General features: G+C 46.0%; 2 protein-coding genes across 2 annotated transcripts in view; one reads left to right on the top strand and one right to left on the bottom strand.

The window, feature by feature from the left end:
- The window catches only part of TBC1D8 (TBC1 domain family member 8), a 139,200-nt gene extending 128,180 nt beyond the window's left edge, over positions 1–11,020 (top strand). The window contains exons 18-20 of the mRNA XM_061211369.1: positions 7,990–8,079; positions 8,491–8,588; positions 9,950–11,020. Of these exons, the coding sequence (XP_061067352.1) occupies positions 7,990–8,079; positions 8,491–8,588; positions 9,950–10,411 (650 nt within the window). The 3' untranslated portion in view covers positions 10,412–11,020. The remainder of the gene's footprint in view (positions 1–7,989; positions 8,080–8,490; positions 8,589–9,949) is intronic.
- A 765-nt stretch (positions 11,021–11,785) lies between these two features.
- On the bottom strand, positions 11,786–16,655 carry RPL31 (ribosomal protein L31). Its single transcript, XM_061211370.1, has 4 exons — positions 16,519–16,655; positions 13,287–13,412; positions 12,202–12,314; positions 11,786–11,856 (listed from the first exon to the last, which is right to left on the bottom strand). The coding sequence occupies exons 1-4, from the start codon at positions 16,623–16,625 to the stop codon at positions 11,825–11,827; spliced, it is 378 nt and encodes a 125-aa protein (XP_061067353.1). The 5' UTR covers positions 16,626–16,655; the 3' UTR covers positions 11,786–11,824.
- Positions 16,656–18,003: the final 1,348 nt, after the last annotated feature.

The following is an 18,003-nucleotide window of genomic DNA, read 5'->3' as shown; positions in this document are numbered from 1 at the left end:
TGTATATTGCCTTTATCAGTGAGATTTTGACTTTCATATGTTTTCTTGTTGCTAGTTAGGGGTTTTTCTTTTTCTCGTAAAGAAGTCCATTTAACATTCTTGTAAGGCTGGTTCAGTGGTGATAAACGCCTTTAGCTTTTGCTTGTTTGAAAACTCTTTATCTCTCCTTCAATTCTTTTCTTTTTTTAAAATTCATTTCAGTTGACATAGGACTATTCAAATTTTCTTTCCTTTGTATTTATTTACTTTTAATTTATTTTATTTAGTTTTTGGCTGCATTGGGTCCTTGTTGCTGCTTGTGGGCTTTCTCTAGTTGTGGTGCACGGGCTTCTCATTGTGGTGGCTTCTCTTGTCGCGGAGCATGGGCTCTAGGCACGCAGGCTTCAGTAGTTGTGGTGTGCGGGCTCAGTAGTTGTGGCTTGGGGGCTCTAGAGTGCAGCTGCAGTAGCTGCAACACACGGGCTTAGTTGCTCCACGGCATGTGGGATCTTCCCAGACCAGGGCTCGAACCCATGTCCCCTGCATTGGCAGGTTGATTCTTAACCACTGCACCACCAGGGAAGCCCCCTCTCCTTCAATTCTTTTTTCTTTAATAAATTTATTTATTTTTGGCTGCATTGTGTCTTCATTGCTGCGCATGGGCTTTCTCTAGTTGCGGTGCGAGGGCTTCTCATTGTGGTGGCTTCTCTTGTTGCGGAGCACGGGCTCTAGGCGTGCGGGCTTCAGTAGTTGCAGCATGCAGGCTCAGTAGTTGTGGCTCGCGGGCTGTAGAGCACAGGCTCAGTAGTTGTGGCGCACGGGCTTAGCTGCTCTGCAGCATGTGGGATCTTCCCGGACCAGGGCTTGAACCTGTGTCCCCTCCATTGGCAGGTGGATTCTCAACCACTGTGCTACCAGGGAAGCCCAATCTCCTTCAATTCTGAATAATAACCTTGCTGGGTAGAGTATTCTTGGTTGGAAGTTTTTTCCTTTTAGCACTTTGAATATATTGTGCCACTCCCTTCTGGCCTGCAGTTTCTGCTGAAAAATCAGCTGATAGTCTTATGGGGGTTCCATTGTGCATAACAAGTTGTTTTTTTCTTGCTGCTTTTAAGATTCTCTCTTTATCTGTAACTTTTATCATTTTAGTTATATGTGTCTTGGTGTGTGTCTCTTTGGGTTCATTGTATTTGGAACTCTCTGGGCTGTGGGAGAGTCCCATGGGACTGTAATTGTAAACCGTGCTGACCTCCAGACCAGGAGATCTGGAGGTGCTCCCCAGGCAACAGTTACAAAAATCATGACTTCAGATGAGCGTATAAGCCCCTTGGGAGGTACCAGCGAGCTGTGGTGAGGCTAAGAGAGGGTGCAAGGGTTATGCCTCCCTGCCCACATTCCGAGTGCGACTCTGTAGCCTCTAGGTGTGTGGCAAATCTAAGCCTGTCCCTCAGGTTGAAGCTCTAGGACAAGTAAATGGGCCCTGTTTTGCAGGTGGGCTGGGGGTGTGTTTCAGTCTGTTGTCTGTGCAGTGCCCTGGGGGTGGTACCTGCCCAGAACTGTCTTTCCGACTGTTACAGTCCTGTGGGGCCCCGGAACTCATGCCCTCCCTGGCTACCAGGGCCAGGGGATCAAGGGATAGCCCCTGTGTGGACCACGTTCATCTGCTGGCTTTTGCGAGGCTGCAGGAGAGAGGGTTGAGTATGGGGCACACCTGCAGCTTTAGTGATGCAGGTGAAGAGCCCTGGGGCGGGGCACTCCTGTGACTTCAGTGAGACTGTGCGCCCACCTCCACTAGCAAGGCATAGGTAGAGTGAACAAAGGGAAAAATGGTGCTTCATTCCCGAAGAAGGTTCCAGCTGTCTCTGCGCCCCCAGCAGAAGCTTTAAGATTAGCAAATGGGTCTCCTTCACATGCAGTCCAGGCACTTCTTTAACTGCTGCCTCTGCGCTGGGTCCTAGGACTAGTGAGACCCTCAATAGGAGCATCTCAGATCCCTACACTCCCCAGGTCCCTGGGACATAAGCCCCCCCTTGGTTTCCAAAGCCAGACAGTTTGGGGGCCTCATTTCTCTGGTGCTGACCCCAGGGGCTGGGGTGCCTGATGCGAGGCTCAAACCTCTCGCTCCTCAGGGAACAGCTCTGGGCCTTTGAGACTCCTCCTTGCTGAGGGTCGCCTGGCCGGGGGTGGGGATTTTGGTGAGGCTCTGTGTCTGCCTCTCCCACCCATCTCCTTGTGGCCCTTTTACCTCTTGTTGTGGAGGAGCGGCTCAGCTAGTGCTGTTCTTTTTCAGCAGTGATCATTCTAGATGTAGCTGTAGTTTTGGTGAGTCCATGGGAGGAGGTGGGTCCAGGAACTTTCTATGCTGCCATCTTGGATTGACACCCCCCTCCCCCCCAATCTGAGTAGGTTCAAGCTCTGTGACCTGGTTTTGTGCTGACATGACACGGTTTCTGGCTCCTTGGCAGCCCCAGCTACAGGTTTTGAAGGAACGTGTCATTTGTCCAGCGTGTAAGACCATCCTTCCTCCAAATTTAAGCAGTGGTAACCAGACACAAAGAAAGCAGTTTTGAAACCTGTGAGATCAGGCTTGGCATTTTCCTTAAGGTATTCCTTGGATCTCTGAAACTGACAGAGGTAGATTAGGAATCCCAGAGGGTCTCTGGGCCCCAGTGTCATGGTTCTGGTGTTGGATGGTTTCTCTGATAGAACTTTCTAACACGGGGCCCTGGGGAGGTGGCGAGCTGTGAGGTGTCCAGGTCCTCGAGATCCTGGTGGCTTTTAAGACTCACACCTATACAGAAGTTGAAAATGCGTGTGGACGTTATTGTGGGCTTTCTGAGTCCGCTTCCTGAGCTCACCCGTTACGGAACTGGCATCTGTTGTGCACGGGATGCTTATGGGAACACCCTCCGGCAGCCGCACACAGCTCCTCCGCTGATTTCTCATGGACTCGTTACTTTAGTACAGACGGTTGAGCATCATAAAGTTCCTTGCCTTTTATTGAGTTTTGTTTTTCACTTAATTTGCATACACACACACACACACTCTTTTTCAGATTCTTTTCCATTATAGGTTATTACAAGATATTGAATATAGTTCCCTGTGCTCTACAGTAAATCCTTGTTGTTTATCTATTTTATATATACTGTAGTGGTGTGTATCTGTTAATCCCAAAATCTCAATTCATCCCTCCCCCTCCTTTCCCTTTTGGAACCGTAAGTTTGTTTTCTATGTCTGTGAGTCTGTTTCTGTTTTATAAATAAGTTCATTTGTATTATTTTTTGAGATTCCACATATAAGTGATATCATATTTGTCTTTTTCTGACTTACTTCACTTAGTATGATAATCTCTAGGTCCGTCCATGTTGCTGCAAATGGTATTTCATTCTTCTTTATGGCTAATATTCCAGTGTGTGTGTGTACACACACACACACACACATACATACACACATCTTCTTTATCCATTCATCTACTGATGGACATTTAGGTTGCTTCCATGTCTTCTTGGCTATTGTAAATAGTGCTGCTATGAACACTGGGGTTGCATGTATCTTTTCAAATTATAATTTTTGTCTTTTCCAGATATATATGCCAAGGGTAGGATTGCTGGATCATATGGTAACTCTAGTTTTAGGTTAAGGAACCTCCATAGTGACTACACCAATTTACATTCCCTTGCTTACCTGTATTGAATATTTGAATTTTTGATGCAGTTAAAAAAAAAGTCTTAAGAATGCAGACAACCTAAAACCTCTGTTTAAATGCATCAATTTGACAGGGCCATGAAGATCCACAATACATTTAGGCACTTTTCATTTAAATAGATTTAATTTTAACAAATATTTACTTTCCACCCTCATGAGTAACATTTTGATTAAAGGTGGAACAAACACTAGTGGGAAAAAAAGCGTAACTCACTAATGAGGAAGTATGCGGAGGATTACAGGTTTGAATTTGTGTGCCCGCCCGAAGAGTGATGTCTTATTTGCCTGATGGGAGGTGGAAACCCAAACAAAGCACATCAGCCTCTGGCCTCAAACACCCGCCTTGTGCAGAGAGCGTTGGAACTCTGCGAGGGTCAAACAGGAGGCAGAGGGCTTTGTCAGATCACTTGCAAAGGTATCTGATGCATCTCGGGAAGCAAAGAAGCCCTAAGCCCAAGGCCTCACAGTTTTTGACGAGCTCAGTTTATTGGCTCCATGGTGACTACAGCACTGTTTACCAAATAGAAGAGAAATATTCCAGATGATCCGATACCAAATTAGGTGATGGAGGGATGAACAGTATTCTAGAAGATTACTGAATCGGGAGTTTTCACTGCAAATTGCTAAATCTGTAAGTATGGGTCATTTCACTCAGCTAATTACACTAATTGGACATCCAGAAGGCCACTTCCTGGAAGAACATTAGATTCATTAGGAAGAAGCATCAAAACAAGCTACCAAGAATGACATACCAGAATTGGTAAATGAACACAAACGAATGAGGCACTGGAGGCTTCCTGTAAAGACAGCACGCTGAGCGGAGCTGATGGCACGGTTCTGCTCCTCCCGGGAACTCTGGGATTCAGGAAATACGTTGTTGGGCTTGCAGAGCAGCTCCCCAAAAGGTGTCCCTGCTGGTCTGGATCCACGTTAAGTGACGTTCTTAAAATGCTGAATCTAATAAAATTTGAGCAAAGGTCAACTTATCACAGGATCCAAAAATGATAGTTTGCATCAATAACTTAGGCAGTTCTGATGTCAGCTACATCAGAAATGATACCAGGCACATTCGATTGGGGGAAAGACAGCTTAGGCTAGATGAAAGTCTGTTCTTTGTATTGGGATCCTGAGTTGAAAATGTCACTTGCAGGTTTTGCAAAATATGAAAAGTGTAGAATATAAACCTCCTGAGAAACATTTTGTGAAATTAAAAGATTGCACTGAGCTTTTTAAAAGAGAAGAGCTAGGTGCTTAAGATCCCTAGTATCGTCCAAATTGTCAAGAAGCCACTAAAATGGGATTTATGGTCCCAGCATCCAGTACTTGTTGCAGCTCAGGTGATTTTCTTATAGTAGATATCTGAGACACAAGTTGGATACTTTGGTTGATTTTCCTATCAATGCCTTGGTTATATTGGAATTCCTAATTAATCCAAATGCAAGTCTGTTCCCTTAGAAATTGATTGCTGTTTCCAGCCAACATGGAGGGGCAGAAGGGGGGCAGTGTATGGCTTTTCCCAGAAGGAAATATGTTGGAAAATGGTATTATTTTGACGCCTGTGGTGTTAACTGTGTCGAAAGCAGTCTATGTACTCTTCTGCCAGAGAGAAGCAGCTTTCCGTGGAACTGGCTTTTTCCCTCCACAAGCATCCCGTTTAGAAAGTGCCGAGGTAGCAGCGATGATGACAGCGTCACAGGGAATGAGTATGCACACCAACTAATGAAAGTGCTTGAAGCCGCAAGGAGGGTGTTCTGCTCGTGTCTGTTGAAGCGATGTACTTACCCAGACATGCACAGACATGGGAGATCGGGAGCTTCAGATAACCAAATACAAATCCTTCATCCAGTTTTAACATGTGCAGAATTTGAAGTGAGACACGGTGAAAGCTTTAATAGAACTGTCTCTTAATCCATTTATAGTCTTGAATTATGAATTACACATATATTGGAATGTAAAAATGTTACATTTATAAAAGCTCAAATATCTCATTTTAAAAGGTTGAAAGTACATTTAAAGGTGGTATAAACTCAGTGGTTACTGTTTTTCCTTATGCACTGTATCTTACATTTCTGATAGGAATAGATAGCCGCATGAGTGTTTTCCAGTGAGCGCCAAGACTCCTCCACTGTCCCGTGTCCAGTCCAGATGCTGGTGCTTTCTGTGTGCAGGGACTGGAGAGAGGTTGGCTGGCCTTTCTGGCTCCTTGTCACTGTTGACATTTGACCTGCCTCCTTTCTGGACACTCACCCATCCCTTGAATTAATCGTTCCTCTCTGTGCTCCCAAGATATTTGTGTGTATTGGTTCTTCTGTTAGAGCATCTTCTTAGAGTGACTTGTGTACACGTTTCTGTTTGATACACTGAGCTCTTTGAGGATAGGGACCCAGTATCCGCTAGACATCCCAGTGGCTATTACTTGGGAAGCCATTTCTATCGTGACTGCCCCAAGTACCATCCAGGGTTTGTAATTTTCCTCCTATTCAGTTTGAGTGGATTCTCACATGTGCCACTGAATAGAATTTGTTTTGGGTAAAGTTGGAAAAAAACGACTCAATAACTTTATTAAAAAAAAAAAAAAAAGGGCCAACAGAAAAAACAAAAGAAACAACCCCAAACAGCCTCCCACCTTCCAAACCCCAGGAACCTACTTCCCAAGTAGGAAGGAGGGTAGATTAATCAAGGCTTTGGTGCCATCTTGTGGATATTTGTTGGATCACAACAGAATTTTGCCTTTGATTTATTCTCAGTGAATGGCTAAATTTCAACCTTTTAAAAATGAGGATCCTTCATCTGCAATCCCTTTTATAATTTTGGTAACAGCTTTACTGATCTATAATCCACATACCATACATTTCACTCAAAGTGTACAGTCTAATGGTTTTCAGTATATCCAGTTATGCAACCACCATCACAATTTTAGAACATTTTCACCACACCAAAAAGAAAGCCTGTGCCCTTTAGCTATTGTCCCCAATCCACACACTTCCCGCCCCTGCCTTCTGTCTGTAGATATGCCTATTCTGGACTTTTCATACCGTATGAAGTCATGCCGTATGTGCCCTTTTGTGTCTCACTGCTTTCTCTCAGTATGTCTTCAGGGCTCGCCCGTGGTGTGGCATGTCGGTGCTTACTCCTTTTATATTTTTTTAATTTTTATTTTATTTTTTGCTGTGTTGGGTCTTTGTTGCTGCACGCGGGCTTTCTCTAGTTGCGGCAAGCGGGGGTTACTCTTCGTTGCGGTGCGCGGGCTTCTCATTGCGGTGGCTTCTCTTGTTGCAGAGCACAGGCTATAGGCGCGTGGGCTTCAGTAGTGGCTCACAGGCTCTAGAGCGCAGGCTCAGTAGTTGTGGCGCAGGAGCTTAGTTGCTCCGTGGCATGTGGGATCTTCCCGGACCAGGGCTCGAACCCGTGTATCCTGCATTAGCAGGCGGATTCTTAACCACTGTGCCACCAAGGAAGCCCCTTACTCCTTTTATTACAGCTGAAGTGATACTCTGCTGGGCATCCCCCAATTTATTCATTCATCACTTGATGAACATTTTGGGTCGGTTTTCACTTTTTTGGCTCTTGGGAACTGCTGTGAACATTTGTGTACAGGTTCTGAGTGGATATATGTTTTCATTTCCCTTTGATATATACCTAGGAGTGGAATTTCTGGGTAAAAATGGCAACTTTATGATTTAACTTTTTGAGGCTCCGCCAGACTGTTTTCCAAAATGGCTATGCCATTTTATATTCCCGCCAGCAGTGTGTGAGGGTTCTGATGTAATTGTATTTTTGTATATTTCAAGAACACTCGTAATGGTAACATGCTGCTTTCAGTTAAGCTTTTAAAAATTTTTGTTAGAAGTTATGTAAGTATAGCAGTATGTGCTAATTACTGAAAAAAAAAAAACCCCTCAGTTTAAAGCAATTACTTGTTAATTCACCATCCAGAAATCTAAGTGTATTTATTTCTAGAATTCCGTATGTGTGCATGTATATACATACTTATATTTCAGTTTGACAAAATGGGATTTTACCACACATACACTTTTCTAGGTCAGTATCAGCAATGTCCTGTGCATCTGTATATCATTACAACATCTACAGACATCTGTGAAAAGGCATTACTGGTGTGTGATGTTTTCTTGAAGTACACAGGGTTCATAGACCCTGGGCAGACCCTGCAGCCATCAGGCTGGGGGCTCCTAGCTTCACCTTTAGTTTTCTTACCTTAAAAGCTAAATTACTGTCAGTTTTGGTTAAGACACAGTAATTTCTTCAATTTAATTTTTAAAAAATTTTATTATTTTTTTTAAAAAGCACTCACTGAAAATGACCGAGACAGCCAGTCACCATTGAAGAATCCTCTGTTGTCGACGTCAAGACCCCTGGTTTTTGGCAAGTCCAATGGTACATACCTCTTTTCATTATCTTCCGTCAGGCACACCACTGCAATCGTTAAGGGCAATGGATTTCACAGCTCTTCTTAGAAGCAGACTAATCTTATTCCCTCCCGCCTGGGAGTTAACACTGAGACCACTGCTTTCAGAGGCCAGAAACCTTCCAAACTGCCTTCAACGCCACCACCCCTTTATTCCTCTTCATCTTTCAGGGCTCCTCTTGTAGCAAGAGGTCACTCGGCTACCATCATCTATTTGTGGCCACTTTTTGTAAAACAGACTTCTGATCTCTGCTTTTCAGTTTGTATACGGAATTTGCTTAGTGGAATTCCTCATCCCCTCACCATTCCTTTCTACCTATTTTCCTTTTGCTTTCATGGAATTTAGACTAAAGTATATATTGTGTTTCCTTTGTCTCAAGGTGATACAGTTGATTATCAGAAACAGCTGAAGCAGATGATTAAAGATTTAGCCAAAGAGAAAGACAAAACTGAGAAGGAGTTGCCCAAAATGAGCCAGGTATGGACTGTATTCTGTGCAGAGAATTCACCATTTTGCCAAGTGACTGGTTCAGAGGTAGGCTTTTTAATTCAGCCGCACCCCCTCCCCCGTTCCTCCAAAGCTATAATCAAAGAAAGATAACTTTTGGGAGCTGAACACTGTGATGTTTAAATGGGAAATATTTAAATTGTGATCCATTCAGCTGTCCAAATATTCAGAGCTCTTCAAGAGGCTGCCACACATTTCATTCTTTGAAGAGGTTTTTTTTTTAAATAAGAGAATTAAAAAAAAAAATTTGGCTCCACGCGGGATTTTCGTTGTGGCACGTGGGATCTAGTTCTCTGACCAGGGATCAAACCTGGGCCCCCTGCATTGGGAGCGTGGAGCTTCTTCAGGGACCTCCTGCACTGGACCACCAGGGAAGTCCCTGAAGTTTTTATAACAAATTCATTTACCCAGGTTGTGATGCAGATTTATTCCCTAGAGCGATGGAAGCTATTTGGGGGAACGTGTATACAGCACTCTTCATGTAATAGTGTACTCTTTCCAGTTTCTTGAAAATCACTGACTACATATTATACTGTCCTGATAAGGCTTCAAGTTGAAAATGTCCCTTTATTATAGGACTTAAATCCCTTTAGCAGGGTGTTTGGTTTTGTTTTGTTTTTCCCACAAACAAAGAAGTGTTGCTCAACTCTGTTGAGTTGCTTTCAGATATAAAGCAACTCTTTGGATATAAAGTCAGTTAAATCTCAGTGTTGTTTGTCAGTCATACCTCAGTTAACAATCAGGGATGTTTCTCCCAAGTCATTAAATACTAAATTAGTAGCTCAACTTTCTTCCTCTTCCTGGAGTAACTGTGCAGCTAAGTTCCACCTGAGGCACCTCTATCACACGACATAAAGATTCTCAGTTTGGGCACGCATACGTGTGTAGCTTGACAAAGCATCAGGCATCACTGTTCTACTTCATTTAATGGCCTTTAGTTGCTGCTTGGCATTCCCACCAGATTACCAAATCATAATCTCATTCAATCTTAATAGTTAGGCTGTTTCCAACCTTTTGCTATAATAAACCCTAGCCTAAACATCCTTATAAACAAATCTCTGTGCACAGCTTTTGAATACATAAGTTGTCTTGCTGGGTTAAAGGATCTAACACTTCTGTATAGACAGCACAAGTCTGCATGTGTGCTGAAATCCCCCGGACTATTAATGGTGTGTCTTCAGAGTGGAAGGGCAGAGAATACCTCTTATTTTCTGCTTCAAAAAGTACTACGTGGTTTTTTCCGAAGAACTAGGTATTAAGTTTGAAAAAAGCCCACAATATGCTTCTATTGTTATGCTGCTACATGCAGACTTCTTTTTTCTCAATTCCAGAGAGAATTTATCCAGTTCTGTAAAACACTGTATAGTATGTTCCATGAAGATCCAGAAGAAAATGATTTGTATCAAGCCATCGCCACAGTAACCACTTTGCTGCTGCAGATCGGGGAAGTGGGGCAGCGAGGCAGCAGCTCCGGAAGCTGCTCCCAGGAAGGTGGGGAGGAGCCGCAGGCTTCAGCTCCTTCTCCCGAGCAGGACTCGGTTTTTGCCGACACCCACAATGGGAAGAGTCCCCGAGAGTCCCAGGCATTTCCTGAAGAGGCACAAGGGGACTGGACCATCTCCCTTGAACATATTTTAGCTTCACTTCTGACTGAACAGTCACTAGTCAACTTTTTTGAAAAGCCACTGGACATTAAATCCAAACTTGAAAATGCCAAGATCAATCAGTACAGCCTCAAAACTTGTGAAATGAGCCGCCAGTCGCAGCCTGAACTCAAGCTGAGTAGCCCGTAGCAGGACAGCGGTTAGCTGAGACCAGTCTCCATACCAAAGTACAGTCCAGGTTTGTGGGCTGTCAGCCCATAAATCTAGGTTTGTCTAGTTCATTGTGAGTACACTTTACAAGCTGGGCATCTGGATAGCAACCTGACAGCCACAACTGTGGCCGGGGGAACTGATGCAACTCTCCAGCGTTTCTATTTATTCTTTAAGAGAATTCAGTTGGACCCTGTCAGTGCTAGAGAGTGTCTCACATCAGTTCCCTTGATGCTATGACTTGCAACTTCACTGTTACCAGATTTGCTGTAAAGGGCACTTCTGCTGTGATGCTAGCATTTTGTTCTCAGATGGAATATAAGAGTCAAATGTATGATACTAACCCAGAGAGGAGAAAAGCCCAAGCACTCATCCTTCACTTCACATGGGAGGGATTGAGAATCAAGTTCACTTTCAAGATTTAAGAGCCACTATCTGTGCAATTGTATTTGGCTTTTTTGCACTAATTTCGTTTCAATGCTGGTAATTGAAACCATTTTAATATATTTGTTGTATTCACTTTGTGTCCTTCCAAAAAATGTGTACAAACCACGCTTTCAATGTTGGCCTCCAAGTTTTTTTAATAAGAAATTTTTGTATTGACTTGGTCTGTGTTTATATCTTTACTTATTTCAGTGTCTGAGGTCTGGACTGTGCCAGCGAATGGATAACCTGGAGATTCCTCTGCCCCACCATGTTCACGGCGGATAGTACACTACACTGCAGGTAGCCCCCAACCCCACTACTGTCATCACCAGGGCTTCAAAAGGGGACCTCTTTCTGGCATTTAATTCGTATCAGTGGTACAAGCACTGATGAAATATGATCCCCGCAATACCTTGCTTTCAGGCTGAATTTAGCAGACTTTGTTAGCAACCTTTTAAGGTTACCCCTGAGCTTTTAACTCCATGTAAACCAGGACTAAAAGCACCTCACGGGGCCACCACAAATAAGAGAGCTAAAAAGGAACTGTACACACTCCATTAAATCTATCAAAAGTGTACCATTTTAGCATGTTAAAATGGGGAAAATGGCAATTAAGTTCTACATGCCAGTGTCCGGAAAAAATCTTAGAATTCACAAAACACATGTAAAAGCATTGACATCATACCCCCCAATGTCCCAACCACCTGAACAGCCATCACCAAACCAGGATGCATTCCAAAACCACTTTAGAACACCTGCCTAGGCCCTGTGCAAATATTCAGAAACTCCAGGGAATGGGGAGAAGGGGCCCAGGCACAGTAGTTAGGAAACAACTCTCCAAATGCTCCTGTAACTGGGAACTGCTTTAAAATAGACAAGCCTATTTATTTTACCTGCAACTAGAAAAGGAAAATCAATCAATCAAGATGCGAAGGCAGCTCTGTAACTTTATTGGACAATCAGCCGTTAGTTCTCATCCACATTAACTGTCTGTAGGTCTGCAAAAGAAGACAGCCGGTCACCTTCCACACCCACACACCCCATCCCATACTGTCACACTCCAAGGACCTTTTCTTCAAGGGTTTAGGTGAATGTTACTATTCCACGTGACCTTTCACAACCCACATAACAGACCTATTCTGTATCCTTTTGCATTTTCCCACACCGTGACACAATTTAAAAAAGGTTTACCGATTATGCCTGTAACTAACTTATATCCCTACTGGAAAGATGCCAGGGATATAGGTGCACAATATTTGTTGAACAAATGAATTCAGGTTATAAAAAGGCTGAGGACTTAAAAAAAAAATCTAAACAGCTCTGTGGGATGAAGTAGAACTTACTTTTGAAAGTGGTGACAGGTACATAGGTAACCAACGTATAGAGCTTGTTTGGTGAATCTTCATCTTCATTCCGTTTTCTGGACAACCGCACACGGATACGGTACGGAACATTCCTGAAGAATAGAAAATGCTGGTGTCAGGACGTACCAGTCTGAGTAGGCAGCCACCGCTGCCACGCTGGAGCAGCGCTGACTCTGCAGGCTGTACCGAGCACGCGCAACTGCTGACCGTTCAGTTCCCCGCCTCGCCCAACCGCTCAGCAGCATCGCAGGCGACTGCATCCCCTCCTTCTGCTGATCCAAGGACAGGGGTCCTGAAACTTCTCTCGGCTCATGTGACACCACTCCTCCCCTATCATCTCAAGGGAGCTCACCGGCACCCATGCCCGCCTACTGCAGGGCTGAATCTCAGGTCCCTGTCATTGCATCGGACTCCAATGTTAAAACACGACCCAGGTGGACGCAGACGCCCCCGGCCCCCACTCGTCTCACACATCACCTAGTCCTCGCCAGCTCCACGCCACGTGTCCGGTCCCACTTCCACCTGGCACCTTCCACCGTCCTCCACAGCAAAACCGCCCCTCTGCTTATAAGCAGGTCTTAACCTCGGCACTACTGATACTTGGGCTGGATACTTGCTTTTGTGTGTATGTGGGTGGCCTGCCTGTGCGCTGTATAATGTTTAGCAGAATCTTTGGCCCGTGACCACTCCCCACTACTGACAACCAAAACGCCCCCCTCCCCCAGCAACTCTGCTCCAGCGGCTTCCCAGTATGTCCAGACAGAAATCCAAACTCTGTGCCACCACCTACAAGATCTGTCCCCCGCCTAACTCTCCAGCCTCACAATCTGCTCCACCTTCACCAACCTCTGTCCCCAAGTCACGTGAAGTTTGTCCTCGCTTTGCGTGATGCTCTTACCTGACCCTCACACTGCTGGCTCCTACGTCATTTGGGTCTCAGTTCAAAGGGCTTCCCTGCAGATACTACCCCACTCTCTGAGTCACTGTTGTTTTCTTTATACTTCCATGTGCATTAGCTAGTGGAACTGTGAAAGTTCATCTTATAACACAGACAACTTGAGTACCTTATTCCTTTGGCCCAGACAGCTTTGTTGAGCCTGGTGTCAATGCGTACATCTGGAGTTCCCATCTCCTTCATGGCAAATTTCCGTATTTCTTTGAGTGCCCGAGGGGCACGCTTCTTGAAACCCCTGAGATTCAAACATACGTAAGTAAATCAATTAAGTACAAAATTAAATGAAATACACAATATACCATGTCCTATTTTCATAAAACAAATCTAAACTAAACCTTGAACAGGGCAGGAACAATTCTTTCCTCCACCACTATGTAATGCCCAGCAACTACTATAATACTTGGGACACAGAAGACACACAATCTACTTTCAATAATGTAGAACAAGGACTCTGTATACAATCCTTAAGAGATGCTAATATATACACTGGCCAACCCTTTCCTGATAAAACAAAAACACCCCCAAGGTCTAATACCATCTGCCAGGGAGAATATAATCTAAGAATGATGTTAGAATAAGCTTGAACATAAAGTACACAACACTGAAGTAAATACCGTGTCCTCGGGTCAAAATATTATTAGATTATTTGCCACATCTTCAGACACGGGATTTAATGGTTCATTATTAACTTGGGTCTATGCTTAAAGAGCAGGGGCCTGAAATGTACCAATTGCCTCTCAAGAAACACGATGAGGGCAACAGTTAATGCTACGGATCTCTTAGCATGTGTTTGGCACCATTAACCTGTTGTTTAGATGAGGATACATAAATTCCTTTGGATTTCATGCTTTCAGTTAAATACAAAACGTGAAAAAGCCAAACTTTACTACCGGCTGAAATGGTCAAGCATTTGGATAAGCAAAGGTTATTCCAAGTGGGGCAGAGACCGAAGCTTAAAGGTGTCCTCCCCCGCCCCAAGACTGTGAACGTCAGAAGGAGCCGTGTCAGTTACCACGTCCCCCTTGCTCCCTTTGCTCTACCCCTCACCAGCCTCCTCGAATCCATCAAGCAAGCTCGCTTCGTTCACTTAAATATTTAAAGGCAGATAACAGCAGTAGGTTTAACAGACAACAGCCCGTTTTCCACGTAGCTTTTGTAGTTGACACATGGAGCATGTCAGATGGTATCAAGTGCCACAGAGAAAAATAAACCAGGGAAAAGAGGGAGCATTAGGGAAGGAAGGGGGCTGAAGGTTTAAGTAAGATGGCCACTGAGATACTGAAGTCCAGACCCAAAGATGATGAGGGCAACTATTTATCTACCTAATAGAAAAAGCATTACGGCACAGGGAAAAAGGTAAAACTAAAACCAAACTGTGAGCTTGAATCAGGTACTTGCCTGCTTTAATTAGGAAAGTAAGTGGCCAACCCATGTGGAATCATAGCAAGAACTCTGGCTTCTCATCTGAGTAAGACGGGAAGCCAGTGGAGGGCTTGAGAACAGCCGGGTGTTTGGGGGGTGGAAGAGGGAACCAGGAGCAGGAGCCGCTAACTGCAGCCATCAAGAGAATGGCGGTGGGACCAGTGCAGTCAGACTGGGGAAGGCAGAGCCAGGAAGACACACTCACTTGCCAGCAAACTGAAACCGGGAAGGCCACAGGGAAATGGGAAAGTCAGGGGTGGAGATGGACGCTAGGAGTTTGGTTTGGGGCCATGTAAAATTTTTGAGATACCCATTTAAACACCCAAGTATACAGGTTAATAGCAGTTGGATACCCGAGACCCTAAAGCTAGTTGCTATTACAAGCACAGTTCGAGAGGAGCTGAGCCTGGGACTCAACATTAAGAGGATGGGTTGTGGGGAGCAACAGACCAGACTGGGGAGGGGCGGCAGCTGCAGAGGCACGAAAAACACAAGACTGTAGAATCTTTGGAAGTAAAATTAAGAACGAACAAAGAACTGTCAACTGCTGCCCATCAAGTATGACCAAAGGTTTCAGTACCGTGAAGGTCTTCACTTAGGGCTTTTGTAACAAAGCACAAAATGCCTGAAAAACTTGTCCACCCGCGATGGCTCACACCCACTCTGCTAATGTCCCCTTAACTGTGTGGCCTTTAAAACACCACCCCTTTCACCTTGTCACTTACTTTCCACCTGGCACTCTTCACCATTTTATATCTGGATGCTTGTCTAACTTCCCCTACTAAGTAAACTAGGAAGGTAGGCTCTTTGGTTCCCTGTTAAATCCAGAGCCCAAGACACAGTAAGTGCCTAATATGCTCCCCAAATGAATATACGCACGTCCCCCAAATTAAGGGGTGAGGGGAAGAGAACGTGGTTACAAGCAGCATCTATGCACCAAAAAGGCACTGGACTTTTGACCCCAAAGCCTCCAGAGACCCCACGTACACGACACTCCTTGGCTCACACATGGTCAACACCTGGCCGGAAATGCCAGGCCCAACGCGGACGCTGCTGCACGTTTAACTCCCTCACAAAATCGGCTGTCCAGATCCGAGACTGCCCAAGCAAGCGCAAGAAATTCTGCTCCACGGACTGGTGCCTGAATACAGTATTTTGCAGCGCAACATTTGCCATCAAAAATACCCCAAATAACAGTATTCAAGAAGAGATTTGGTCTCCCTTATCACTAGTAAGCACCATGTGCAGAGAAAAGGGGAAGCCTCACTAAGCTTAAGAACAGAAAAAAACCAAACCCCAGAGACGAAAACCAAGAACCAGCACGTTCGAAATCATTCCCAATATTCTTGTACATCACAAATCCACAACCTCCACGTGTCGCCTGCACAAACGCTGCCCTATAACCCCACCGATACGCTCTTTTCTGGTCCCTCCAGCAGCTGCACTTCCGGCATTACAGCTTTACCGATGTTACTACGCATCTGTGGAGGTCAGAGAACTAAAGGAAGCCCATCGGAGTGTTCGTATTCTGCGCCGGGCACAGCTTTAGTTAACTGGTTACCTTTACTAAGGCCTAGACACATCGACAAAGTTTGCTTCCCCTCATATACACATCTTTCACCCTTCAGGCCTGCCAAGGTGTAATTGCAAAGCGATGAGTGAAATGATTTTATCATTACCGTATTTCCCCAAGTTGGCTCTCCCAGAAACCTAATCTGTCTAGGTATTAACCTCTGAGCATTACGCTTTAACCCCTGTAAGCCTTAAACACGGTCCACGGAATACAGACGAGCTTTTGAAGAAATGCGTAATTTCTAGACCACACAGCCTCCAGACGACTAGACTGACCCCAGGGACAACCAGACCGCCATCTCGGGAGCCCCCATCAGCAAGGCATCGACGACCGCAGGGGTACTCACACTCCATGGATGCGCTTGTGAATGTTGATGGTGTATTCTCTGGTCACCACCTCGTTGATGGCGGACCGGCCCTTCTTCTTCTCGCCGCCCTTCTTTGCGGGAGCCATCTAAGCCCAGGCGACAAGGAGGCTCAGAGCGAGTGGGACAAACCCAAACCAGGTCCTCCCTCCCGGCCAGGCCTCACGCAGCCGCCCTCGGAGAGGGTCCAGCCAGGCCCCTGAAGCCCCAGGTCTGGGCAAAGCCAAGCCGGCCACCCCGCGCGGCCCAAGCATCCGCGCCCCTTAGGTGCCCCCGCCCCGGAAACCTCTGCGGCCCGGGTTCTCCTAAGCTTGGCCACTCTCTCTCCCAGTCTCCGGGAGCCCTTAAATGCAGCGCAGATTCCCGTGCCCTCGGAACGCGGGCCGGCTCAGGAGAGAGCCCGCTGTCCTAGTCGGCACAATCCGGGGCGAGGATGCCGCCGGATTCCTGCAGCCGGCACCCAGCGCCCATACTCACCTTGCCCGGCCGGGGTTAGAAAGGAAGACCGGGAGGGATTGTGGGAGAAGGAAAGCAGGGTCGCAAGTACAACTTCCGGGTCACCTGGAGGCGGGTGGAGGGGGCGGGTGAGAGGAGGGAAGAGGCGAGGCTGTGACGTAAGTGGCGCGCGCCGGGAGGGAAAAGCGAGCGGGCCTCGGGCGCGGGACCTGGAGCGTCGCGCTCTCTGCGCCCGGCTTCCTGCGGCGCGTCCCCGCCTTCTGCGCGCGAACGAGTGTGGGAGGGACTTGCGCCTCCGGTCTAACTCTTCAGAGGAAACCGGACGTTGGTCTCCAGGTGGAGGAGAGCAGGGCGGAGAGGGAAGTCGCTCATCTCTTTTTCCCACTCGCTCAGTGATTCGGCCAGCGTTGCCTGACCCTGTGTTCCCGGCTGGAGGCCCGGAGATGACCGACGCGGCTGCCGCCCTGGAGGGGCTCCGGTCGGGCAGAGCGGGCTCGCGAGAAGGGCGTCCTCGCTGCCCGGACCGGGGAGCCTCTCGGGGTTGGTTGGGTGGGGAGGCCGCGATTAGCCGCAGCGGGACCTGGGCTAGGGGCGAGGAGGCGGGCAGAGCAGAGGCTTGCACAAGAAGTGTTTCGAAATCAAAATCGCCAGTTTGTAACTGACTATATGAAATGTCAATTTAGGAGACTGTTAGTAGTTGACAAAATCACCTTAGAAAGGGAGAGTAAAATACTATATACAATCTATTATATTGGAGAAATCAATGTGATTTCATGACCTTAAAGAAATACCTGTTTCTCGCTCTATCACAACAAAATGGCCCAATAATAGCAATAGAAGCAGCACTTTTATCCAACACCTGATGTAAGATACGTACCTTGAGAATGAAAAGGGAGGAACCTGACGGCAGGAGGTCGGGTGTGAGTTGACAGACTACAGAGCCAAGTCCCGGGTCCCCAGGCCAAACCCACGGGTTCACAACTCTGGACCTTCATTCTGCTGATCAGAAAT

The sequence above is a fragment of the Eubalaena glacialis genome, chromosome 14 (assembly GCF_028564815.1).
Source record: "Eubalaena glacialis isolate mEubGla1 chromosome 14, mEubGla1.1.hap2.+ XY, whole genome shotgun sequence".
NCBI classification, from domain to species: Eukaryota; Metazoa; Chordata; class Mammalia; order Artiodactyla; family Balaenidae; genus Eubalaena; species Eubalaena glacialis.
This window is presented reverse-complemented; position numbering and strand designations above follow the sequence as displayed.